Below are 27,414 nucleotides of genomic sequence, written 5' to 3' on the forward strand. Positions count from 1 at the left end.
TACACAAATATCTATCTTATTTATTATATTTATATCCCACCTTTCTCCCACTGTGGAACTCAAGGTGGCTGCATGCATTTCCCAGGTGGTCTCCCCTCCAAGCTCAGGCCAGTGTCAGACCTGCTTAGTTTCAACTTGTTGGATGACTTATGTGCCTTCCGACCGGACTCTGGGCCAGTATGGACCATCCTCTTAACTGATGCCAGTGAACTTTTCTTTTAGGGGTATTTTTTCTGGCCTCCATTGCTACCTTCTAAATGGAAGTTTTCACTGACATATAGACAACATTGACCTCTTTCAAAATAGAGCAACACATTCAAATAGACAATAATATGCCATCCACCAGTTCCATGAAAGACTTGGCCCACAATCCAATATGCTGGTTTTCTGTATGCAGGGATTTTATTTTAGTGTACGTTTCAGCCCTTGAGAACTCACATGCATCTCATGATGCATAATAAATAAATAACCATATGATGGCATAAAACAGGAATATCTGGAAGGCCATAAGTTGTGTACCCCATCTTAGACAGTACTGCAAAATGGAGAGAGGGGAACATAGTAACCCAGGATCTAGAAGTGTTGCACATTGTAATACATTGTGCCCACCTTGTGTCACTTTCTTGTTATTTCAATGCTGAAAAAACTTTTTTAAAAGTTGCTTTTAACCTTTAAACTATGTTTCGACTTCCTTTTATTTATTCAATCCCTGTTGTTCTGCTGCTGTGTTGTTTTTATTATAATTATTTTATTAGACTGGTTGTTTATATTTTTGTTCAATTATCTTTTTTGGAGTGGCTGTAATATGACAGTGAAGGTCTGCAAAAATAAATTCTTGAAATAAATATATTTGGAGTACCTAAGCTAAAACAGGTTGCCTGCAAAACTGGTTTTTGTTGGATTCGATTTCCTTCTCTGCTGTCTCTTTCAGGATGAATCTACAGGGGAAATAATGTTCTACATGAAAGGGGCCGATGTTGTAATGGCTGGCATCGTTCAGTACAATGACTGGCTTGATGAAGAGGTAGGAAGACGCTGGTCTGATATTCTGCTTGATTTTGTTCTAAGGATGAGATCAGAATGATGCATGGAGGACCCAACAGGTGGCCCTGGTAAAGGGAACCTTTGGAAGAACCTGATCTTGTGACCCAGGGTTGCAGAAGCATTTTCACCCTACCTAATGTCAAAATCCCATTTTGGAGAAGCTGTTCAGCCACATTCCAGTAGTGAGTGGGCCCAAAAGCTAAGTGGCACGGGGGAAGGTTACCAAATACACCAGTATATTTTAGTCTAAAGCTTTTTCTGGTAGTCTCTAAGCCTTAAAAGAAGCCTTTGAGCAGCAGTCACTGATGGCTGCAGTGTTTGTAGTATGGTGTATCCATGCCAGGATTCAGTATAAACTTTAAAGGAGCTCTCCAAGGTGCTGAGCCTATTCTGGGGATAGTGTTCAGCACTACTAATAGCTTCTTAAATATTAAAATTCAAATCTGGAGTGAATACGCAGCTCCGCTGACATCTGAGCCACCAGCCACCTCTGCCTTTCACCCTTTAGAAAGGGAAATAAACTGCTCAAAAGCTGAGAATTTGCCAAAGAATAGTGGTTGCAGAAAGGTGGCATTGCTCTAGGGAACTCAGAAGACTATTTTTGGCCCCTGGTTCTGAGGCTTTGCACCCCTGCTGTAACTTGATGCATGTTAAGAAGGTGTGAACTTCTGTTGGTGCCTGGAAGGTGAGATACTGGGAGCTCCCTGGAAGTTTTCTAAGAACAAGAGGTACATAAGTATATGAGACAGTCAGTGCAGACATCAAGAACCAGATAATAGAGAACCCAAAGTGAGCAATAGGAATCTTAAAATACTCAAGAACATAATGAAATACAACATGAACAGTAGTGTGCAGCATGAAATCTCACCCTGGCCTTCAAAAAGACTTGCGTCTCATGTGGAGTGAGACCGTACCTGCTGAGGTGTGTTTGGCATTTTGAAAAAAAAAGTCTGTGTCCCACAGGAGACCAAAAGCTTACTGGTGGGCACATGCCCAAGAAATAGAACATTCAGTGCCCACCTGCACAAGGGAGCCCAAAACCAGCAAATGATTTTGAAAGAAATTAAATGGTTCATCTCCTTCTTTGAACTTTCCTGGCTGAAGGCTTGGTTTAGAAGCAGAAGTTCTGATCATAATCATATTATACAAAGAAGATCCCCTCTGTTCTCCCCTTTCCTGAGCCACTGGGTCCGATGGTTGCTTGTTATGCTTCTTCTTCCCTTCTCCTAACTCTTCCTGTAGGAAGGTTGTCCTCTTCACCTCTTATACCGGAGGGAGTTTCTGGCCAAGTGTCAGCTTGGCCACCCAGAATTTGCTAAGCTTCCTCCCACTGCCTTGCTCAGGCTGTCTGCCACACACCAACACCTTGCCTTGTCTCATCTTGCTCCAGCTTCCCTTCCTCCTCTGCCGTTGTGTGCTGCACTCAGCCAAGGCGAGCTGGCCTGCCTCGTGCCTCGCCCTCCCACGCTTCTCCTCCACCAGCACCCTGGGGATCTTTGATGCTTGTGCACCACAGCACTCTCCTCTCTACCCTCTGATGCAACCGCTGTGCAAAGGGGCACAGAAGAGAGCAAACCGTGGTGGCCCAGCAGCCACCGGTGCTTCCTGTGAGTGTGGCTGGCTGGGAAGCTGACTTTTGCTTTGCCCTCGTTATGGTGCTGTGAGTAAGCACAGGCATCACGCTGGAAGGAGGGCGAGGGAGCTACAAGCCCCTGGGTGCAAATAGCCCTTTAGATCCTCTGCTCAGGGCGGTGGGTTTTTCAGACTCATCTGTCTTGTCTTGCCATGAAATCATCTTGTTCACTACTGTGCAGTATTTTAGTCCTACTGTGAACTGGAAGACAGCACTTGGGCTTGGATTGGTTTTCAACACAGAAGGACACTCTGGCTAGGTCCTGTGAGTTGCTCCCTCAAGCCAGAGCAGCAGCTTGCACTCCTTGGATGGAGAGAGGTGTCTTTGAATCCATTGCAGCCAGAACCAGCTTGTTATGGACTGTGACCTGGGTCTAGCCTACACTGGAGGATGTTTATTTATTTATTTAGACGACTTATATGCCGCCCCATCGCATGAGCCTCGGGGCGGCTTACAATCATTAAAATCTGGTATAAAATGCAAAGAATTCATCAAATAAATAAAATACATAAAATAAAATAGTGGAAAGAGCCTGGTCAATTTAAAATCAACAAGTAAACCATTAACAGTTAAAATAGCATTTAAATAAAAAGGTCTTGGCCTGGCGCCGAAAAACAAATAACAACAGCGCCAGGCGGACTTCTCTCGGGAGCGCATTCCATAGGTTGGGTGATGCTGTTGGTGATGCTGTGCTAAAAACTCCAATAGGGCCTGAAATGTTTAGAAGCCCCTCAGCAAATGAATGACCCCAGTCATATAGCGAGAGGAAGTATTTTTTATGGCAGGAGATGTAACATGAGAACCTTGCATACCATATAGGACACTGTGGTCATGAGCTGCACCTTTCCGTCTTTCCTTCTGCTTTTCAAACTCAAGACTATCTTTCAAAGTGCAGTTCTTTTATTAAAACTCAACTGAAGAACAGTATGAACTTTAAATAGCCTTGTATCAAAGTTGAGGGAGAAGCCCATGTAAGGAGGTGAATCCAAACTGAAACTTTTGCTCTGTCCCTCCCTTTCAGTAAAGCTTCTGGCTCAGCCTCAGGGACGCTCTTGCTGTTTGAGGGCAAGATGGTGGCAAAGGCTCTCCAACTGAGCAGCTCATCTCTCCCATCATCTCTCCCTCTCCTCCTGAAAACCCTTTCACCTGTTCCAAAGCAGGCAGATCCTCACACTCTGCCTGAGAAATTTCACTAGGTAACCTTCAAAGTCCTCCCCCACCCATACCCCCAGCCCTCTACCTGCTCCTCAGAATCAGACCAATCTAACAGGTGCTGTTATTTGCTTTTCGGCGCCAAGCCAAGACCTTTTTATTTAAACGTTATTTTAATTGTTGATTTTATTTATTGTTTTTAACACTTTTATGCCAGGATGTCTCCAATATTTTATGTAATTGTATAGATTGTATTTATGGTTTGGAAGCCGCCCTGAGGCTTATGTGAATTGGGCAGCATATAAATTCTCCAAATAAATAAATTCTCCAAATAAAATAAACTTGAACAGTCTATAGTGAGTGAGAGATGGGCTCTTTTGCTACATCTGCAACAATTGCCTCAGAGCTATGGTTATAAAATCTGCTTCTCATGCTAACTGTACTTGCATAAGTTATGACACAATTCAGTAAAAAAGCACAACTATGAAAACTAAATTCATAGATTTAAAAGAGTCCGTTAGTGGCAACAAGAAGGGCCTTTTTAGTGTTGACTACAAATTATGGAACAGGCTCCCCACTGAGGCCTGCCTGATGCCAACTTTAATATCTTTTGGTACCAGAGTAAGAATGCCCTCTACCACAGGACATTTAATTAGTTTAATATTATATTGTGGCTTCTGTTAGCTGCTCAAACAGGTCTTATGATTTAATTAGCATGGTTATTTTTAGGATATTTTTATTGTTGCATGTATTTTACACTGTGTTTTATGTGTTGTGAACTGCCCAGAGAGTTTCTCTATTGAGCAGCACAGAAATCATAATCATCTCCCACCTCCCTGAAAGGAAACAATTGTTTTGCTATGTTTATTGCTAATAACTTCATTTTTGCTCTCATTGCAAGTACCTGTCTTCACGGTCACTTACTGAGAAGTCACTGATCTTATTTGCAATATCTTTTTTTTCCCCTCTGCAGTGTGGTAATATGGCGAGGGAAGGGTTGAGGGTCCTCGTGGTAGCAAAGAAATCCCTGACAGAAGAACAGTATCAAGACTTTGAGGTAAGTAATATAAGTCATCTATCAGCCTTCCACAGCATGGGACCCTGAAGCTGTGTTGACCCAGAGCTCCAAGCATCCCTTCAAACACATCTGGAGGGCCCCAGGTTGAAGAAGACTGGCACACAGGATGTGAGGCTTATAGGGACTGTATTACTTCGATTGAAGTATTGAGAGATGTACTGCTGTAAATTTCCTGTTTCTGTAGTGGTGGGAAGTAAAAAGGGTTATGTCTGAAGGAAATCAGAGAAAGCCCTGGATACCACCAATCTAATGCTCCCTTGTTCCTTTAAGACCACCAAAAAGGATGAAGAAGTCTTGGCATGCACCTATCATTTCCCCCTTGAATTAGTGCCAGTGAAAGTAGGGCTTTGAAATGGAAATTTTCCTGTGCAGAATCTCCCACTGGTAGGGTGTTGATTGCAGAAGATCTCAGGTTATGTTCTTGGCATCTCCAGGTAGAACTGAAAAAGTTTCTGCCTCGAAATATGGAGAGCCCTTGCCAGCCAGTGTCAGTGATGCTGGGTTAGATGGAAGGCAGCTGTGATTCAGTGTAGGCAGTTTCCTTTGTTCACTTTCTGATCACTCCAGCAACAGATTTATAGCCCACCTCCAAGCTGGCTTACAAACAGAAGTAATTAACCATCCAAGAATAAAATATAAGGCAACAAGCATTGCTAACATCAGCAGCATAACACTAACTGCTTAAGAACCGGCATGTTGTATCAATGATAATGCAGCTTGCTCTAAAAGCTTTCTCATGGTTTTAAACACGAAGGATGGGGCATCTTTCAACTGGCACATAAATATGGGGGCAGCCATGGCACCAGGAGAAGGTATGTCATAACTGTGAATGCCATGGTGGAAAAGGGACCCACCTAAATTGGGCAGCACCCACCTAACTCTGAAACTCAGAGCCAGTCCTTAATGATGCAGGAAAAGGTGGCTCTTGAGATACCTGGTCCCAGGCCATTTGGGGAATTTTGTGTTTGTTTCTGGTCGGGCATTCCACTGAGCATTTTATGAAAAGGTGCCAGATGCAGGTCATAAATCTGTATAAGCAAGATGTGAAGAAGAATGCAGCTTAAGTATATATGGGTCAGCATCTGCACATGTTCGTTCCTTTTATCCCTGGCCAGCATTTTTTCCCAACCGGGTGCCTTCCAGATGTGTTGGAGTACAGCTCCTGGCATGTCCTAGCCAGCATGGCTCAGGCATGTTGGGAATTGTAGTCCAACGCATCTACAGGGCACCAAGCTGGGAAAGATGCACTTGCTTCTCCCACTCCCCTGCCCACTCCAATAAGCCCTGCTGAACACGACCTACGTTGGCCGGGTTTGGACAACACCCTAATTAGGCCAGACAGCTGCAGGATGGCTTAGAAGACACCCTGCCCACAATGCATCTGGATGCATTGCACTTAGGGCATGCCATGCCTCTCCCTCCTCCTCCCCATGATATCCCATGGGAAACATTGGGAACAATGAAGTTTGCCCTCTTGCTGCCACTGCTTGTCCCTGTCAGCAAGGGGGAAAGCAGGGACTGCAACTTTGTAGGCCCCAAGTGGGGCTAGAGTAGGCCAAAGAGAACGCATCCCCCCTTCCATCCAGTGGCGCCTCAGCATCAGATGCGAAGGCAGGAGAGGTGTTCTGCTTGGCCTCCTCTAGAAAAGCCGAGTGCACGACCCCATTCGGCACTATTGCCACCAAACAGCGACGTGAGATGGGAGGAGCTTCTGACAGGTACCCGCAAGTGCCATTTGGTCACTTGACAGGTGGCTGGCATAATGCTTTACCTGGAAGTCACTCAGCTAGAACCACAAGGCTTTCTTGTTGCTCTTGCCATGTGGCTCTGTAGTGGTTTGGGCTATTTCTGGACTTGTGATGCCTTCCGGATGGCTACTAAATCCTCGGCAAGCCATGGCCTGTTGGAGGGGGTTATAAGCTGGGAGGGTGGGGTGTTGTGCCATGTGAATCCAGCAATTGACTTTGCCGTGTCTACTGTTGATGCTGCTGCCTAATTTCTTCCAAGGCATGAAAGGTCAAAGCTGTAATACAAATGAATTATGACGAAAGGGCTGGTCTGGATGTGCTCCTAGTCTCTCTAGCAATGGCAACCAGCTTCATTGCCTGTCTTACCTTGGGTCAGTTGGCTTGGCATTTCAGCAAAGTGTTCCAGTCCCACCTCTTTTTCCAGTTCTGATTGAGATTTTGAAGCAATTAACTTTTGAATGGCATGCTATAGAAGTGGGCATAATCCCCACACCTGCCATTGTTTCTCCTCCCTGTATTTTTGTATCAGTGTAAGTTCCTAGCACTTGAATAAATCCTGACTGGACATCTCCCTTGGACCTTGTTAGGCACGCTACGTCCAAGCAAAGCTGAGCGTCCATGACCGCTCCTTGAAGGTAGCCACTGTGATTGAGAGCCTGGAGATGGAGATGGAGCTGCTGTGTCTGACTGGTGTGGAGGATCAACTGCAAGCAGATGTCAGGCCAACTCTGGAAACTCTGAGAAATGCTGGCATGAAGGTATGGTTCAACTAGAAACCAAAACTAGACAGTTCTGAGGGAGTTTTCCTATTCTTGGCAGCACGAGCGATGAGCTTAAGTAAGAGAACTGCATAAAGGAGCTGTAATGGGACTGTTCCGTCTTATTTGACATGGCTACGATCACAATATTAATGCTTTTCATTTTAGTATTCTGTCCTGTGTGACAAGCAGGTGTCCATGGTCCTTAAAGTGCCTTGTTGCAGTATTTGGTGGAAATCTGACATTTTCCCAGCAAATAAAATGCTGCATTTTCAGTAATGTGAAAATGCACTGAAATGCATATAAGATCATGCTTGCATTGGCTGCCGTACTGCCCATTTCAAGGTGCTGGATTGTTCCAGCATAAAATGTATCCATATTATATAATCTCCTCCCTAAAGGAGACAGCTATCCATTATACACGGAACAGAAGTTTTTGTGAATAAGCTGTAGCTTAAGACCTTTTGGAATTTTTGAAAGAGATGCTGACATAGCAATCAATTGACAGGGCAAGGTAAGGCAGTCTTGTTTTCTATTCCATTCCTTTCCTGATTGCTGTGGATCATATTTAGCCACTGATGATAAATGCCTATACATCCAGATCATAAATCTGTGTCTCTGAACCCTCCCACTTAGCATATATTTCTAATATCAGAGGAGTCTCTAAAGCTTCAAAAGCAGCAGGACCAAACCTAGATTCAAATGTCGCAATTTGGAGGTATTGTCATTCAACTGTAGCTAACAGATCATCCTTATCAGATGATCGGAAAATGGCAAAAAATTATGATCGGTGCCCACTAATTGATCCAATGTAAAAACCAGCTTAACTGTCTAGGTTTGCCATGTAAACATTCCCTTGCCTATTTTTAAGTCTGGGTTAATTTAGTATGAGAAAATTGAGATGATATTGTCCACAACACTTCTCTTACTACTATAATGGTGGGAAATATTCTTACTACTTTAGTGTATCTAGTGAATATTCATAGCAGAAAAGAACTCCTAAAATGTGCAAAATAAAGCACATTTGAGGTTTTGGAAATATTTGCCAGATATGAACCAAGGAATCCCACATAACAGGTACACAATTCAGTGTATAATTGTAATCTCAAGTGCATTTACATTACCCCATAACCTCAACTTGTTGTTCCCTTTTGTCCATATATCATTAGTTTCATCAAATTTAATTTAATTTAATTTAATTAATTGAGCTATATTCTGGAAATGGGTATCCCTAGTAGATAGATAATGAGATTAGGGCAACATTAAAATTGTAAGTTAGTTAATACATTGTGGAAAACGTATTTCCAATGGACATAAGTTCTGAATTTGACCAGTTAAATTATTTATTTGTTTGTTTGCTGATTTAAAATATTTGTAAGCCAGCTATTGTGCCACAACACCTTAAATAGGAAGATAAATAACCAAAACAATTAATTGCATTGAAGTGGGAACAGTTCAGAAATAAACAATAAGAGATGGTTAGCACCGAGAATAATTTGAATTCTAGACTATTATACATAAAGCCATAAATACTACTATTCATCATGAGTTCCAAACATAAATCAAATATCAAATGAGAAAGGGAACATCCCTTTCTGGTACCTCTCCCCGATAGGAAAAAATCCAAAAGAAACCTGACAGTCATAACTATGGCTCTTGTTGTTGCATATAGAATTGTAACTTATTTCAAAAATTCTGCTGGGAATCCAAAGTCTCTCAGTGTCACAAAGATGAATTTCCAATAAATTTTGTCAAAGGCCTTCTCAGCATCAAGAGGGACTGTGGATCACTATTATGATCTGCCACCCCACTGATTTTACTGCTTTCTCTGAGCTTAGCTGCTATTCAGGGAGTGGGTTATGACAACCTGGTAACCCCCACTTAAGGGTTGAGAGTGGGTTGTTGTTGAAATACGTTAGCATGTTATCTGAATCCAGCCAAGGCAGCAAACCACAACCACACAAACTATGGGTTCTCTTCATGTGTTGCTCTTGGTTTGTAAGCCATGTCTTGTTAGTACAGTTGGATTCAGACAACACAATAAACCACATATCCACAACAGTGCACCATCAGTGACAACCTATACTCATCCATTGTCAGTAAGTGAGAGGAAATGGATTTTCCCATCAACAGTTTATTGTTTCCTGTTGTCATACAAAGTATTTTGTGGTGGCTTGATCTTGAATGGACAATAAACTCCATTAGCTTTGTAAAATACCTGATTGGGGTATAGATGAAACTGCTAGAACTGGTTGTTGTTTCTCCTTTGAGGCTATGGCAATGGCGACTGTCCCGAGGAGAGGCTGCACTTCAAATGTATCACTGCACAACTGTTGAACGCCTATTTATAACCACTCCACAGGCACAGCAAACACGTTTATACTAGCCCAGCGTAAGGCTTCCACCAAATGTTTCTCATGTGCTCATTGATACAAAATGCTTCAGATGTGCTGGTTAACTACATGCAAAAATGTTTTTGAGTTTTTTGGAGGGGATTTTGTTGGTCTGTTTTAAGAGCATTAAAACTGCCACCACCTACTGACTCGCTGCACATGACAATTGTATGATCAAGTGCCCTTTAGCACCGCAAGCCAAACTTGGCTAGCTTGTCTGACTTTCTGTGCATTTATGAGATCCAGGCAGCACTGAATTGTGTGCCTCTCAGCTTTTATGATGCCGCTTGTGTATTGTATGGAATGAGAAACACATCTGCAACTGTGGGATTTTGTATTCCTGTTTGAAATGGCCACCAGAGGGAGCACCGTTGGGAAGAACCTTGTGCTGAAACTTGTGATTATTTTATAGCTTCCCATCAGGTCAGAGTCCAGCTGTCAAGCATTTTAAGACCATTGTTTTGAGCAGGTCTGATGCATCATTGATAGAAAGTTGAGTTTAAGGAGGCCTCCTCTGCTTTTAGCCTATTTTAATTGGCAACATAGCTTATGCGTGTTTACATGTAATTAGCCTCTTGATGGCCATCACAGAGCACTTAAGAGAAAGAGTGGGCTAGAATGATTGAGATCCAGACTCCAAGTCTCTTGGATTTCACTGGGAATTAAACACACTTGACTCGAGTCCCATTGGAACATATTAACTATCATATCATTTGAAATTCTCTTCAAATTGCTTCACACGGGAGCCATCTCCTCATGGTTTACAATGACTAACTGTGCAGTTATGGCCATGATTCAGCTCGTCACCACCCATCTTTCTTGCTGGGTCTTCTCACACATACTGTCTGCTACCAGGTGGAGCAATTTAAAGTAACTTTTCCTTTTCTCCTGCATTCTATTGAAAGCTGTTTTGAATATAATATATTATATATTGTTAAAATTACTAAAAGCTAAACATTTTGTCCAATGCCTTTTTGTGATTACTGATGTTGAGATATTAAATATTTCATTGTAGGTATGGATGCTCACAGGGGATAAACTGGAAACAGCCACGTGTACAGCTAAGAATGCACATCTGGTAACCAGGACCCAAGACATTCATATATTTAGACTGGTGAGTAATATGTGTAAAAGTAGCTTACTTAGCACTTGTCTGCAGACCTACATTATGACTTGAAGGGAATAACTTACACCAGCTGAAATGTGCAGTTAGAATACAGTCTGAGTCTAGGATACAAACCTAATCTTTATCTGACTATCACTGCATGTATACAACACCTAGAGTCATCTGATAAGTACACAGAAGTTGGACATCCACTGTGGAAAAAGAATGTCCTGAAAAAGTAGACCTTATTTCCTCCCAATTTTCTTGGAATAACACAGCTTCTTTCCTGCAGGCACCAGTGACATGGTACACTTGGATCCTTCCTATAATAGCTTCTTGAAGAAGGCAAAATACAGAGCAGAAGTTTTATGAACAAGTTAGAAGGGTGTGAATCATTCAGAATTTCTATTCCGATTAAATTTGTTCTGTACCTGGTATCATGTGGCACACTATGACTTACTTTCCAAAATAGCTATAACTTCAGATTTTGGCTTTTCTGTGTAAGGCTTTTATTTTGCATATGATTCCTTAGGGTTGTTTAGTGGCTCTTTGAACAATGTGGTGATCTTCCAGTTTCTCTTCTGTTTTGTCAGAGCACTTTCCCAAATTTTTGCTGCTGTACTAGTTACATGCGCTCAAGTCATCTCCAACCTGAGGGCCCTATGAATAAATGTCCTCCATAAGGTCCCATCCTTGGCAGTTCTGCTGAGCCCCCATAAACCAGTTTCTAAAACAGAATGAAGACAATGATGTATTCATCACAGTGAGAAAAATGATGCTCTTTTTCCCAATGTATTTGCTCTATTCCACTATTGCACAGCTCCACTTAGAGGTTGTACGTACTGAGAAAGCAGCAAGAGTGTTTGTGCTTTGCTTGGATCGCAAGGCTGCAATGAAACCAAATGCAGATACAGCAATTAACAGTTTCATGCATAAAGAGTTCTTTAAGGGTACAATCTATACCTGTTGAAAGATAAAAGTCTTACAACTACCATCATTCCCAAGTCAATATTGATTTTTATTGGTTGTTAGCAAAAGATTGATCGGTATTTTGCCTCCTAAAGAAGTTGTTATAGGAAGGATACAAATTTACTGTGTCAATTGTACATACATGAAAGAAAATAGTTATTCCAGGAATCATGCATTGGTTTGCCCCCTAAACCAATCTAATTTTCATGGCCTCTGACTTTTTCCACAGACCACAAAAAAAGCCCTAATCATTGTTGTTCAGTGAGAAAATCAGGAATCTCAGTAAAATTGCTATTTTGAAAACATTGAGAAAAATGTCAGGTCCCGAGATTCCTTGGAACAACCAGTAATGTTGTATTTACATGGTATGCCTGTACTGGAACTGAGCATCAGAGTCAGATAAAGACCAAGCAGACTCAGTCATGTTGCTCTGGTTCTGTTTCTTCCTGATGCAAAACCAACTTCCCTTCAAATGCAACAGAACTGAAGGTGTTCCAGGACAAGGGTTTGATAAAGACACATGTTTTAGAGATCTGAAGAGTTCTTAGATGTCTCTTGTGAGTATAGTGGGCAGTATTGATGCTGGGAATTGTCCAATTTTAAAAATGTTGCCTTAGCAGGAATGACTGCTAGTGCAAAAGAAAGCTGGTGCTTCCTAGCACAATCCAGGAAAGAAACTGGAAAAGTCTGCTTTCAGAAAGGAGCAGATCAGTGGCACTTCCCCCCACTTCTTTTGGGGAGATCCCAGCTTGTCTCCTTCCAGATGTGGCTAGTGTTTGGTTGTGCTACCCTGTGCTAGCTTCCTGTTGCGCCAGTGGTCATTTCCACTATGCTAACACCAGATCCCGCTCAGCATCTTTAAGTTTTGTTTCTAAAATGCTGGGTGGAAAAAGTAGGGGGCAGAAGGAACAACTGGGTGACTGGCAGATGTACGTTTAGTTCAAGGCCATATTTTATCAAGATCTCCAATCAGTTTGTTTGTTTATTATACTACCCAAAAGCCCAAGGCTCTCTGAGTTGTTAACACAAGTTTAAAAAATATAAACAAAGAGAATAACATAAAAGGAATAAAACCAATGAAACCACAGTAGTTGCAGTCAATGCAGAGGTATAGCAGTAGTACAAAAATTACAGTATAAAAACTAAGATCAAAACATTAACTATTAAAATCCTGGGCAGATAAAATGGTTTTTACCTGGCAACAAAAAATGTAGAGAAAAGGCACCAGCTGCACCACTCTGGGGAGCTCATTGCATAGTTGGGGTGCCTCAACTGAAAGAGCCCTTCTCCTTGTGACCACCCTCTCTACTTCCTTTGGAGGGGGCTCCTGGAGAAGGACCCAAAAGGTGATCTTAGGGTCCAGGTAGGTACATAAGGGAGTTCCTTCAGATAACCTGACCCCATGCCACTAGGGCTTTATATGTTCATACTAGCACTTTGAATCATGCCTAGACTTCAACTGGGAACCAGTGCAGCTGGAAGAGGACTGGTGCAATATCATCTTGAAAACCACTCTCCATTAACAGTCTTGCTGCCCTATTTTGAATCAGTTGACATTTCTGGACCATTTTCAAAGGCAGCCCCACATACAACACATTGCAGTAATCCAAGTGAAAGGTTACCAGAGCATGCATAACTGCAGCTAAGCTCTGTCTGTCTGGATAGGGTCATAGTTGATATTCCGGTCTAAGCTGGTAAAAGGTGCTCCATGTGACTGAGTGCACTTATGGCTCAGGCAACAGTTTTGGGTCCAGGAGCAGTGATCCAGCAACCATCATGCTTTGGGGAAGGATTACATTCTGTTGAGTGTCTGAACAAAATGCTTCTGCTCTCCTGTTTCTCTCAGCTATACAGGAGCAGTGAATGAGGAAACACAGCAGGTCAGAGTATTTGCCCATGTCTCCCAGAGTTGCTCAGTCAGAGGGCTTTTGTATCATTTGCAGATTTCTTAGAGAAGAGAAAGTCCAGTTGCAATGTGACCTTCTGCTGGCACAGTGTTGACTTGCATTGGCATGAATGATGTAGGATTCATGGTGCAAACCAATTCGAATTTTGTACTGTCTTCTTTAAAAATGGATTTTCAGATACTTTCCTCCAATATTTTGTGTGTTTAGGGTTAGCTGTTTGCTTGTTTCTAGGTCACCAACCGTGGAGAAGCTCACTTGGAGCTGAACGCCTTCCGTCGCAAGCATGACTGTGCCCTTGTGATTTCTGGTGATTCCCTGGAGGTGAGGACTGGGCACTTTCAATAGCCGCTCTAAGGGGCAAGAAAGAATTACATCATGCCATCTAATAATGAGTATCTATTTCGTGGAACAGGTGTGCTTGAAATACTATGAGTATGAATTTATGGAATTGGCTTGCCAGTGTCCAGCTGTGGTCTGCTGCAGATGTGCCCCAACACAGAAGGCCCAGATTGTACGCTTGCTCCAGGAGAGAACTGGGAAGCTGACTTGTGCAGTAGGTAGGGAACCTCTCACTGGGTTCAGCATCTTTTTGTGTATCTCCATCACAGGGTGAGGCTGCAAGCAAAGCAGTGTTCACCCAGGCACTTTTGGTTTATTGCTTCTGGTGGCATCTCCCCACCTTCCTCTGAAACTCTTTGAAAATGGTTTTCCTCATGGGGAGGGAAAATTATCCCCAAGCACTCCCATGGGTGGGAGAAAGCACTCTGCAAGCATATGTCAGTGTCTTTGGATTGCAGACACAATCTGCTTCCGTAAGCTGTTTCCAGTGCATGCTTAGCAACCCAATTTGATTCCTTTTCATCCTGCGGATTTCTGTGTGCAGGTGGTGGATCCTGCAAATTACATTGCACAAGCAGGAGCCACCACCACTTGGGAGATGTAGTGAGATTTAATGAGCAGCAATATTCATTTCTGGAAGAATGCAGGCTTTGCAGCAAAATCTGCAGGACACAGGATGCAAACTGGCCTTATCAATACAATCAGTTCCCAATATTCTATCACTCTCAAGCATGGCCTTTCCTAACATGCTGCCTCTTGGTTGTTCAAGCCCTCAGCTATCTTCAGTTCCGTCCAGCACAGACAAAGCTCAGGCACGCTGGAAGTTGTGGTATGAAATATGTGGAGGGCATCAGATTGGAAAAGACCATTCCAATATCAAGAATTAGGAGAGTTATTGGGCGCTTCCAGGCAAAGGCTTTTGCAGTGTCATTGACTTGGTGTGTTCACAAGATTTCACAGGGGTTACGCACAATGTCACCGTGCTTCTGTGATCTTAGCCTGCTTATACCCAGAAGCATTTTGGCATTTTCAATCACACTACATTCCATCATTTATTGCAAATGAAGCACTTCCACTTTCCTGCGTGGGACATTGCAATGTGTGGAGGGTTATTCTGGTTGCACGTGTAATTTCAGGGTGCTTCTGGAAATGGTTCCTAGTGCTATCACCCCAAAGGGTCTGTGTGCCTGTTTTATCTTTTTGGGAAGATGTTTCTGGCCCTCATCCACCCCATAAACCTTTGTGAATGAGGCAGGAAATGGAATAACAAAAGCCTAAGCTAGGAGTATTTTCAGTTAAAAAAAGAATAAAGAAGACAGCAGCCTCTGTTGTTGTTGTGCATTTCCAGAATAAAAATTAAATAAAAAAGATGTGCACACAGATGAAAAGATTCTCTAAGGAATAAAGAAGTGCGAGAAGGAAATTTCTGGCAGAATTGGCAAAGCTGAGGGACAGAAAGGCTGCCATTGCCGCGTCCTTTCTTGGTCCTCCACACATGTAGGGATGGAGTAGCGGTGGAACAATGAAAAGGAAAATAAGGCAATGTCTTCTGCATGGTAGGAGGGACACTGCAATCCCAAATCTAAAAATAAATGCAAAAGAATGACCTGCAACCACAAGAAGGCCTCCATCGGGAAGCATTCACAGATACACACTGGATATGATTCTTAGTGGTTGGGGTTACTAAGGCGGGGAGAAACCTTAGCATATAAATTCTCCTTCTGACAGCTTGCCCTCTACTTGCTGCCCAGTGGGCTCCTGGGAGGACATGAATTACTTTTGCCAGAAATCTGAACCATTTGGTTGCAGAAGGCTTTTGAAATTCCAAGTTTCTTACTCATGATGTGAAATATACCACTAGACTCTTTGGAATATGCTGCTTTCTGCTTAGCACACGCCAGCCTCACAGCATAATGAGAGGCATTTTGATGTTCAGGGGTCCCCCGTTGCACTCACTGAAGGGGATCCCATCCTTGAAACTGACAAGAAGCCCTGCCCTGCTCTGGAGCTTGATGTAGGAGTGCACTTGGTCCCACATCCCAGCATCTCCATCAGCTTCTCCCTTCTCCTGGGGACAGTGCCTGTGGTGAATGCCAATCTGGGAGCCCTTGCTGCTAGTCATACATCACAGCTCTGCATAAGAGCACTGCAGTACCCACTGGTTTACACCCAGAACCTCCATGGCCATTTTCCCATGTTGTCTCTTGCAGGTGACGGTGGGAATGATGTCAGTATGATTCAGGAGGCCGACTGTGGAGTTGGGGTTGAAGGGAAGGTGAGCCAATCTCTTTGCCCCATTTTTTATTTTAAGCTAGGGCTAGTGAACCTCTTTCAACCAGAAGGGCAGATTCAATTTTGGAGCCTTGCTAAAAGGGGGATGGGGGGAGTGGGGTGTTCCCTTGGTGGGCAGGCCTGAAAGCAAAGTGGGATGGGAGCAAAGGCGAAAAGGGGGCCAAAGCAATCCGAGTGCCAGCATCTCTTGGCTTAAAGCTCTTCCTGCCCACAAGTAAGCCTTAGGAGAGACATTTCAATCTTTTAAAATGGGGAAGAAGCACACCATGTCCCGGAATCTACCCAACACCCAGGGTAGAAAGAGGGGGTGGGGCTAGGGAAAAGGAGCATAGCCATCTGAGCACCCCTCGTGGGCTGGATTTGGCTGACTGGCTTGAGGAATTGCACCCTTGCTTTAGCCCAGCTTATATAATCAAGCATGGCACAAGGCATATGTTCACAGAATATTCAAAACACTGATTTGGCGAGCAGCACCACTTGAATATGCCAATTCCCTGGTTTTCTTCTTTCATTCTCACTTCCCTAAGGAAGACAACGATGGTACGTCCATTGTTAGGTTGCTTAATTACATACCACCTGGGACACCTTCTTCAAGCCATTCCATGTTCTACACTAGCAGCAGCCTTGTTTATGCAAATGCCCATTGGAGGGATCTATAGGAAGATAATCTGGTCCACTAAAACACATTCAGAAAACTCTACAAAAATCACTGGGTGATCATTCTCTCTTGGCTTGATCCACCTTGATGTGAGCTATTTAGAGGCAGAGTGGGATGTAACTAACCACAGACCAAACCAGGAAATACATAACAATGGAGATGGCGCTCAGCAGTTTCCTGGAAATAAGCCAAATGAACAGAGTTGGTTTTCCTTCAGAATAAGTACCTAAGATTAAGGTTCCATACCTAAGATTAAGAATAAGATTCCGTACCTACGATTCCATGATGCATCATCTGAACAGCCCTTTTTAAAAGCCTCTTTCAGGACTTTTGCAGAAGAGCATGAGATAGCTCATTTCTCAACGTCAGTTGTTCCGAAGCCAATACTGAAGGCCCTTCTTCTAAATTTTACAACTCTTACATTGTGAACTCTTACATTGAAGGTATATGAGGCAAGTCTTCATCCAATCATAGTCATCATGGATGCTGATATAATGAGTCTAGATATTACAGAACTCGAATAGACTACCTTTGCGTCTCTTGATAGGGCATCCATTTTAATTATTTTTTCCTGGTGTTTCTAGGAAGGAAAACAAGCTTCTCTTGCAGCAGACTTCTCCATCACTCAGTTTAAGCATCTTGGCCGGCTGCTAATGGTGCATGGACGGAACAGCTACAAAAGATCTGCAGCTCTCAGCCAGTTTGTGATCCACAGAAGCTTGTGCATCAGTACAATGCAAGTAAGTAATGACACTGTACCTTTGCCCAGCCCTGCTTATTCAGTGCAGGAAAAAGAAGATTGACACACAGAAGAAAGGCTCTGTTTTCGCAGGTGGCATTTTGTTTCTGCCAGGGCTGAAAATCTAGATTAATTTTATTGGCACTGTGATCTTTATGCAATGAAAGAAGTAATCCAATTAAACATCTAATTAGTACATACCCCTATTAGTCAGTCAGTTGGTGGGTGATCTGCAAAGTCTCAAAGTTACCCACAGTGCGTCTTTCCTATGTGACTTTTGTTGAAAAAAGAAGCTTACAGGTAGTCTTCTGTACATTTTTATATGAAAATCTAGTTATTTTGCCAGAGGATTGGGGAAGGAATTGCTGTAATTCAGCTTCTGATAAGAGCCACAGGCTGAAGCATTCAGCAGAAAATCACTGTCAATATCAAAACTTTCCAATGTCTTTCAAAGTATTGATTAGCCTTCAGTTTGTTTATTTTGGATCTGATTTGGCTTTAGCCTTATGAAAATATTTATCTGTTTCTATGAAACATTAGAGGGGGGATATTGTTGGATTCCTGTACTGCTGTGGGCTTCCCATAAGCATCTGCTTGGCCACTGCACAAACCAAATCCTGGACTAGACAGCCGTTGGCCTGAACCAGCAGAGTTCTGTTTATCTTTTTAAAACTAGGGAATATGACAGAAGCTGTTCTTTTCATCCAGAATCTTCTGAAAGGGACTGCCATTGCGCTCTGTATTTCCCCCCCACAAAAATAATTAAGATACCAATAAGTTAAAAAAATTAAATGGACATTTCTAAAGCTCCTCTTGGAAGTGGGTATTGAATTTATGCTCCACCTAAAAAGAAGGTGCTCTAGATAGCCCACAGTATAAAACCATAAAACATTCTAACGCAAGTTGAAATATTGCAAAAGCAAGAGCAGCCAAGAGTTGAGAACAGCAGTTTGAAGTTATCTTGTGCTAAAATCTTACATGCATTTACCCAGGAACAAGCCTCATTGAAATAAATAGGATTCACTCTTGAGAAGAAATGCATGTGTAAGATTAATGTGTTAAACATAAGCTAATGCTATGTATCTTAAAATATTTCCTTTATACTAATTGTAGAGGAAAAGGTTGACTTTTCTGTGTCCATGTAGCCATTCTGGCTAATAGGCAGTATAGAGATTGATTGATTGATTAAATAAATAAATACGCAATGTTGAAATGCTCTATGAAGTTGTTGGAGACTTTCAGGATCCTGAAGGCGGATTGCAAGTATCGATTGTTGTTAAGAAAATTCATTGTTTCCCATTGCCCCCATTCAGCCGCTATGAGGATTACAGCTAAATTTAGAGGGAATTGAGAGGCTTGCAATGGGTGGCACATGAAAACATCAACCCTGCTAATGAGAAAGTCCCAGTATGTTGTCCCTGTAGTCCCTTGGTCCACTAAACAGCTGTATGCAACACAACTATCTGGCTCAGCTCATTCTATGGGTCTTCCATCCATGGAGGCAGACCATAATTTTTACAAGCATCCCTGGGACCATAGGATTGCTCATATTCCCCTTTCTAAGATCAGAGGAAGCACCCTGGCCTTAGAAGTGGGAGTTGGAGGTCCAACCTGGCATCCATGATGGAAAGAATCAGGCTAAAAAGCAACCTTGGAGGAAGAAGAAAGGAGGTATTCTGATGGACAGGGAGGGGAGAAGACTGGAGAAGCTAGGATAAAAGTTAAGTCTCCTCCAGCCTTATTCCTTCCCTGTTCAAAGTACCCTCCCTAGACAGGCTTTTCAGCCTCCCTAATGAAATCTGCAGAGTGGGAGGATGGGGAGGCTGTTGTGAGCTAGGCATTCCCACCCAAGCAAGGCAGACTCTCTAGACTTCTTGCAAGCATCTTTATTCTGCATCGAAGACTCTAAGCATACACAAAGAGATGTGTATCTTCTCTGCCCCCCTTTACCCAAATCTTTGCTTATGAACCCTTTGGGGCCTGTCTCTGGAAGGAGGGTGCTATGGGACCAGGCACACCTGCATTCTGCACTCTAAGCCCCTAAGTGGGCCAGCCTGCAGCTGTGATGATGGGCCCTCAGGTCCACGTCTTCAGGAGGCTGGCATTCTCCATCCGAGAGATTACCCATTTCCAAATCCCCTCCCTCCTATCCTTCTGCTTCGTTCCCACAGGGAGGAGGGAGGCTGGGCCCTGTGGGTGTCCTTGAGCTACTTTCATCCAGAGCAAGCTCAGACTGGTACTGTGGGAGGGAGTCTGCAGGTGCAGGCCTGTCTGTTACAACAACAATTCTGTTATCAGAGTGTGAGTTCTGAGCTTCACCTGGCTCAGCCATCTCCCCATCATCCTCAGACTCTGAGCTATCAGTTCCACCAAAATGGCCAGCTTCTTGTGTGTGCCTGGGAATCTCACCGGAACACCTCTGCATGACAGAGGCAAAGATGTTCTCTGCTGCTTCTTCCACCATGCACTGGATGTTCAAACTCCTCTGACTTCAGGGGCTTGTGATCACTGAGGGCACAATCAGTAAGATGGCACGAGGAGAGTTCAGATGATGTGAGACTCTCCACGTTCCCACGGTGTGTCTGATACTACATATGCACACTTACCTATAGTCCTTTATCTTGCCAAACAGGTCTTGTATATTGTTGAAACCCACCTAAAAACCTGCTCTGCCTAGGCCTAAGTGAGTTGAGTGTGTTGCCAGTCTCTGCCCATGGATGGTGGGTTCTTATGATCTTGCTTGTTTATGACCAGCCAAAGCATTCAAATTCTGAGCTGATCATCATTACTGGATACTTTTTGTAGCTTTGAAGTCTAAAGAGCCATTCCTTTTGTTCTCTAGGCTGTTTTCTCTTCAGTGTTCTACTTCGCTTCGGTTCCTCTCTACCAGGGATTCCTCATTATAGGGTAAGAGCCAAACAATTCCTCCAAAACATATGAACAGAAAGTTCAAAACATACAGGCATTAGATTGAAATGCTCATTTGGGTTTGAGCTTTGACCACAATGAGTGGCACTGGCTAAAATGTCGACTGTTTTCCTTCCTGCTATTGCTGCTGTTATCAAAATAACAGCTGAAACTTTGAAGGCTCAAAGTATTTTCAAAGCAGCTTTAATCCAGCAACTATGATAAGCACATGGATTTTATTAGGACCAATTTCAGCTGTTACAGCAACTTCTATTTGAGAATCAGGAAGCAATGGTTGAATATGTTGTAGGATTCCTCTTGAGGAAGGTAAAAGCAGGATATAAATATTAAAATGAATAATAAAACAAAAGGAAAGCCATACTTTTTAAGCCTTTGTTTGCAGGGTGAAAATGTTTGTGTCCCCATTCGTAGCTCTATGAACTGAGCTCTGGCATGGTAGAGAAAGTTGGAGCTCTGTTGAGCTCAGGATAAAATTAAGCATTGTGCCTTTGAGCAGTTTCACAGGCTTGCCTCAAAGTATATTCCTTACAAGGAGACAGAGCCAGTTCCATCTCTTGATGAGCAAATCTGATAACAGCTTCCTCTAAAATCCAAGTATAACATTGATTTTCATTTCATTTTAGTCTTTTGGCTCTTGAAGCATTTACTTTCATCTCTTTAAATTGTAATGTTTAGGACTGTATAATACATACTGCACATGACCAGTGCCACCTATGCACTTTTCATACCTGCTGTGCTTTTTGATGCAGCATACTCAGTAAGGAGACAGGGAAACTGCTGTATCTGCTCAAAATAATGACAGGATTTGTCAGACTTCTGGTTTCTTCACAACAAACAAGCCTGCTGCTCTGCATAATGTCTGCTTACTCCCACTTGGCTCACCCTGTAAGACTGGCTAGAAAAACCAGAAGTTTGCCAGCGTGGAAAAAATGTCCAAACCAGTCTAGCATCCGAAACAAGCATTTCTAGCTAGCTTATGGCTTGTTAGAGGAGCAACAAGCCATAATCCAACTGCAAACCCTTGCATCAAATTCTGGCTTGTTGGGGCAGAGAAAAGCCAGGAGTTTAGATCTGGATGTAGCTCTAAACTCCTCCTCCTGGTAAGCTTCTTTAGCAGCTCTGACTTGCAGTGGGAGCATCTAGCTCCTTACTGGTAAACCAAATTCCACTTTAGCATGTTGTGCGAATGCTTGTGGTCTTTTGGATTAGCCAGAATTTGAGAGTCATGTTCTCTGCTTTTGCCAGTAGTAGAATTAGAAATTCATCCACATACATGGAACACAGATACAGTGGGGATATTCACTGAAAAATCATTTAAAAGGAAAAAGATCTGATAGTGAAATAGGAAGCTGCAGATATTAGCAGGAAGAGACAGAACGTTTTTTGTAGATCTTATCCTGGATGGGCTGAAACAGTCTATCAGTGTGGTAAGCAGTCATGGACTGCAAGGTGGTGGAGAGAAACGTAGGAACTGGCAAAACTGACCATTCGTTCTGTTCACTTTTGCAACCGCTTGTATCCTTTTGATAAGTGGGCAGAGGGTTTGCCAAGGAAAAAGAATATGCATTGCAAAGTACTGAAGAAACCAGTGGATCTCAAATTTATTGTTTCCAGGTATTCTACACTCTATACCATGTTTCCGGTGTTTTCTCTGGTACTGGACAAAGATGTCAAATCAGAAGTTGCCATGCTGTACCCAGAGCTATACAAAGATCTTCTAAAGGTTCGGCCTGACTTCTGCAGGGGCTGGGGTCTTCAAAAAATGCTGCCTAAGATCTTGATCATATGCATCAGTCTTTTGGTTTTGTTTTTCTCTCCTTTTATTATTAGGGAAGGCCATTATCGTACAAGACATTTTTGATATGGGTTTTGATAAGTATCTACCAAGGTAAGGGACTTCATTTGTTTGTAGCATACTTTTGAATGAATTATTTAAAAGGAACTGTAGACATCTCCTATTTTCCCCCATGTTGTATATGTATACTCTGTTGTGAATAAAAACAAGCAAACAAACGAAAAAAGACTGTCTCCCCAGAGACCTGCATCAAGTTGCCTTGAAATTTGCATCAAAAAGTTCTGGATTCTGAACTTGTGGCAAACACACTAATCTGTTCTCCTTCCCAACCTCCCACACACACGCTATGCCACCCTTTCCCCACCTGGCACGCTGGTTGTGTCGACTGCAAAATCCATAAATCCCAGCCAGCAACGGCTGGGGATTGCAGTACTTGCAGTCCAACACATCTGAAGGCACCAAGTGCAGGAAGGATCTTGTACACACACAACATACATCTCCTGGGTCACCAGGAGCCCTGCTGAGTTTCTTCTGACTTCTCAGATCTCTGCAGGCAATGGCTGCAATTCCACATCCTCCATGTGCAGAAAGCGCACGTGGCGTGGCCGTTAGGTCTGGTGGTCGGGGGACGGGTAAGGGCAGCTGAGTCGTTTCAGGGTTGCTTGGCACATTTGGAATGTTGAGCAAGTTAATTAATAAACTAATTAATAAAATGGTTGCCAGCTTGCCCATGGATAGTTACAGAACACCCATTTCTCAGAAAACGAACTGGTGGGACTAGAAGAAATGGGAAGGTCTCCAAACCCTAAATGCTAGGCAGTGGTGGGTTCTGAACTCTAAAAGACAAAACTGCTGTTATGAACCCAAAAACAGATGGCTCTGGAAAGAAGCACTTTGCTTCACACCATTGCAACCTCCCACCTAATTAAAAAGAAAAAGAAATGAGATTACCATCAAGAGGCAGCTAGTGAGGCAGTTGCAGGCACTATGTGGAGACCCTAGGAACCAAGCCAACTTTATAAGACTAAGTGATACCCTGTTAGACCATTTATGTCACCTAACCTGTCCTGAGCAGGTGGCTGTGATACAACCATCTGGTCACCTGCCTTGATGACAGTGCAATGCAGCAGAGAGTCAGCCAGCAGTGCCTTCACCTAGCCATCTGTTACAGTATTGCACAAAGAATGGTACTCACCTCTGTTGCTAAGGTCCTATGTTCAAGACCTCTGGTGTTTTGTAGTGGCTTCACTGGAAACCAATACAGCCCACTCTTTCCATGCCCCATTACTACTTTCCATACACACCTCTCAGGAGAAGGAAAAGGAGTGCCATGGGTAAGCAAAATGTGGATCTCCATTGTTTTGGACTTCAGCCCCCAATTCATCACCACTGGCTCTGCTGGCAGGGTCTTCTAGCGGTTGTATCATATTAAGTTCTGTCTTCTGATCACCCCAGCTTAGAACAGCCTTCCCTCACCTGGTTTGAACTGCAGCTCTCCTTGCTTCAGCTGACCAATGGTCCAAGGATGTTGGGAATTGTAGTTCCAAGCATTTAGAAGGCACCAGTTTGAAGAAGGCTAGAGTAGAACCTAGGAAAAGGCATGAGTTTCAGGCTGGCTTTTTCTGGAAGTGCTCGGTATGTGTTCTAGCAACTAAGAGTTGTGGGGCTCAGTCTCAGGGGGTAATGGTGGGGCTACAGTATCCTCCAGAATTGCCATTCATCCTACACTCTGCAAGCAGAGCAAAACAAAAACAAAAAACAAACAAACACAGCCTCTGTCCACCAACTTTCAAGTTATCTTCTTCTTAAAGACTAAGTTTAAAGATTTAAGTAACAATTGTCTTTTTTTTAATTAGAAGACCAGGAGGAGTATAAAACTTTTTGGAGGGAGGCAATAGAGTTGCAGAGAAGGATGTTGTAACAGCAATTGCTTTTCAAGGGGTAAATTAATACTTGAACATTACCAAGGCCTTGATAGAGAACACACAGCTTCTGGGCAGTCAGAAAGAGTGACACATTGTGGGAAAGCTTTTAAAGCCAAACGCTTTCTCCTGTTACATTCTGTAGGTCAGATGACTTCACCTCTTGATGGCTCACACCATGCAATTTGGCTTGCATCTATCACCCAAGATCAGGGATGGCCCAAAACTGACTAGTACCCAGATGGTGGAAAGGTTATTCTCTGGGTCTCTGTTTTATGGATTGTTCTTGAGTCACTAGTAGAATTGTCCTTAAAACAAGCATAATGTGATGCCTGTGGATTACTCATCAGTGCAGATTACTCATGCTGATGACATGAGTTATGTCTACAGCTGAGTATCTGGGACACTGTGCAGCTATTCTGAGAGCAGCCAGAAGCAAGATGCAAAGTGATTCTCAGTCCCTTTCTCTCCCCTTTCCTCCCTCTTACCAGTCTTCACTATATTTACTTGCATGTTCATCCTGTTGGGTTCAGTGGAGCTTGTTTCTTGCTAGATATACTTTGGATTGCAGCCACAAATAAGTTTAAATCCCACCTCAGCCATGTACTCACCAGGCAGTCTGAGGCCGGCCAGTTTGTCAACCTAATCCTTCTGCTGTCTGCACTATGTAAAACAGAATAATGCTGCCTGTTAGAAAGCCATATAGAATTATGCATGTCCAGAGATGTATGATCTACATCCCTAGAATCCAGCATTTTTCCATGAAGCTGATCAGCGAGAGATTTAGGAAACATACAACGAGATACTGCTTATTCATGCAATGTATAGTTAAACTAAGGTATTTTCTACCACAGCTTGTAATAATGGCCACAAATCTGGTTGGCTTGAAAAGGAGATTAAACAAATTCATGGAGGATAAGGCTATCAATGACTACTAATCGTTATGGTTATATGATGCCCCCTTTATCAGGTCACTGTAAGGTGTTTATCCGCCACCCTCATGTCATGTAAACTGGCCCAGTTTAAGGCAGCTTCCTATTTTCCTAACTTGCTAACAAAATGAGGCAGCGGCAAACACAGATGCACACACACACACACACACACACACACAGATTTTGTTTCCAAACAAGGTACAAATTCCCCATGTTCTATAACAGAAATATTGCACTAATGCAGATTGTCCTGCTTCTGAGAAAAGAGGTGATCCAAAAAGCAAGGCAATAAAAAAGTAAATATTCAAGCTCAAAAGCTGCAGTCCATTGAGGATCAGGCTAAGGGAGGTGTGGTCAAGATAGCGAGCAAAGCTCAAGGGACAATTAGGCAGTGTGATAAGTGAGTCAAGCAGGAATGTAAAAGTGAGGAGCACAGAACATCAGTCACAGGACCAGACCGAAGACAATGTCGGAGACACTGGAACTTGTACCACGGATGAGGCAGAGCCTGCTGGTGGCTAAAGGCATGTGGAAGCCCGGTCAGACCTCGCTGCTCAACATGCGAAAGTCAGAGACTGAGAGGCGACAAGGTCATTGTTCTGATGCTGCTTGCATCACTGTGGCGAGTGGGTGATGGACATGCAAGGGCTTCTTGACACCAGCTGAAACTTTCCCTGCAATCATCACACCTTGAATAAATAACTGTTCATCGCATGTTCATGCAGGAGGAAGCCTCTGCCAGTCAGTGCTTCCTGTGGGTATAGCTACCTTGAAGTCAAGCAGTAGCCTGGTAGCCATGAGCAATGAGAAAAACTGCATGCTTGAGAATAAGCAAGTTGGTGTGGGTGCAGTGGCGAAGTCTGTCCCTTCTCCATTCCACCAGTACTGAACTATGGAGGCTGCTAGAGGGAAGCCCTTTTCTTCACACTGCTGCAAGAACCATTTCTCTCTTCTGCCAGACCTTAGCAGAAAAACATTCTATTCTTGCAGAATATTTTCTTGTGTAAGCTTATTTACAAGGCTGGGGTGAGCCACAACGAAATAAACACTATGTATAAAATTTAATAGAAGATTGTGCAATTCCATACATAAAAGTTATTTGTTGGAGCTGTCATCACTGGTAAGGCAGCTCTTAATCATCTTATGACCAGCGGTGAGAATTCCTGCTTTTATTGCAAACTAGAAGAAACTTAATTCTTCCATAAGACCTGGAGATATTCAGTCTCTAAACAGAATACATTATACTCAATAAGAATGTTATGTATGTCTCTGGTGATGTGATACATCACTGGGAATTCCCACTGAATTTGGACAGCTAGAAGGTTGAAAGAGGCGATGAGAAGATTGAAAAAAATGTTGTTTGCATTGTCTCCCTTTATAGCTATTGGATTGCTTGCTTGTTTGATTGATTGATGGTGAAGTCTGCAACTTCTTCTCTCCCTCACTTACAGGCAGCATAATTATGTATGGTGCACTCTTGCTGTTCGAATCTGAGTTTGTCCACATCGTTGCAATTTCCTTCACTTCCCTGATCCTGACTGAGCTGTTGATGGTAGCCTTGACCATTCAGACATGGCACTGGCTCATGATAGTGGCAGAATTACTCAGCCTTTCCTGCTACATCGCCTCTCTGGTCTTCTTACATGAGTTTATTGGTAACATTTTTTTGTCTTTTTCAAAAATGCTTCTTGTCAAACATTTTGCAAAATCAGGGCCAGCTCCATTAGAATGCTTTCTCAGCAAGGCATCTCAAGATAGACCAGAATATGCTCAGTGAGTTAGGGTACAATCCTGTGCATCTTTAGATCAAAAAAAGAGAAATGCTGAGAGTACAAGGATTTCTTTCTGTCAAGACACACATAAGATTTTACCCTTAATCTATCACATTTCTACTGAAAGTGGGATGAGTGCCATTTGAACCTTCCTTCTCATATTCCAAAATGTTTCAGCTCAAACCCACACATAGTAATCAGCAAGGTAAGAAATAATTTTTTAGCCTAATTGGTTGTATCCCATGTTAGT

General features: G+C 42.9%; 1 protein-coding gene across 2 annotated transcripts in view; it reads left to right on the forward strand.

Moving 5' to 3' along the window:
• ATP9A (ATPase phospholipid transporting 9A (putative)) overlaps window positions 1-27,414 on the forward strand; it is a 99,588-nt gene that overhangs the window by 64,066 nt on the left and 8,108 nt on the right. For both annotated transcript variants that reach the window (XM_044455306.1, XM_044455305.1), the window contains exons 16-27: window positions 932-1,024; window positions 4,803-4,886; window positions 7,243-7,413; window positions 10,822-10,920; window positions 14,019-14,108; window positions 14,200-14,344; window positions 16,337-16,401; window positions 17,661-17,816; window positions 20,658-20,722; window positions 22,358-22,466; window positions 22,574-22,631; window positions 26,844-27,047. In XM_044455306.1, coding sequence (XP_044311241.1) covers window positions 932-1,024; window positions 4,803-4,886; window positions 7,243-7,413; window positions 10,822-10,920; window positions 14,019-14,108; window positions 14,200-14,344; window positions 16,337-16,401; window positions 17,661-17,816; window positions 20,658-20,722; window positions 22,358-22,466; window positions 22,574-22,631; window positions 26,844-27,047 — 1,339 coding nt within the window. The remainder of the gene's footprint in view (window positions 1-931; window positions 1,025-4,802; window positions 4,887-7,242; window positions 7,414-10,821; window positions 10,921-14,018; window positions 14,109-14,199; window positions 14,345-16,336; window positions 16,402-17,660; window positions 17,817-20,657; window positions 20,723-22,357; window positions 22,467-22,573; window positions 22,632-26,843; window positions 27,048-27,414) is intronic.

The sequence above is a fragment of the Varanus komodoensis genome, unplaced genomic scaffold (assembly GCF_004798865.1).
Source record: "Varanus komodoensis strain SLA01 unplaced genomic scaffold, ASM479886v1 scaffold8, whole genome shotgun sequence".
In the NCBI taxonomy this organism is placed as follows: Eukaryota; Metazoa; Chordata; class Lepidosauria; order Squamata; family Varanidae; genus Varanus; species Varanus komodoensis.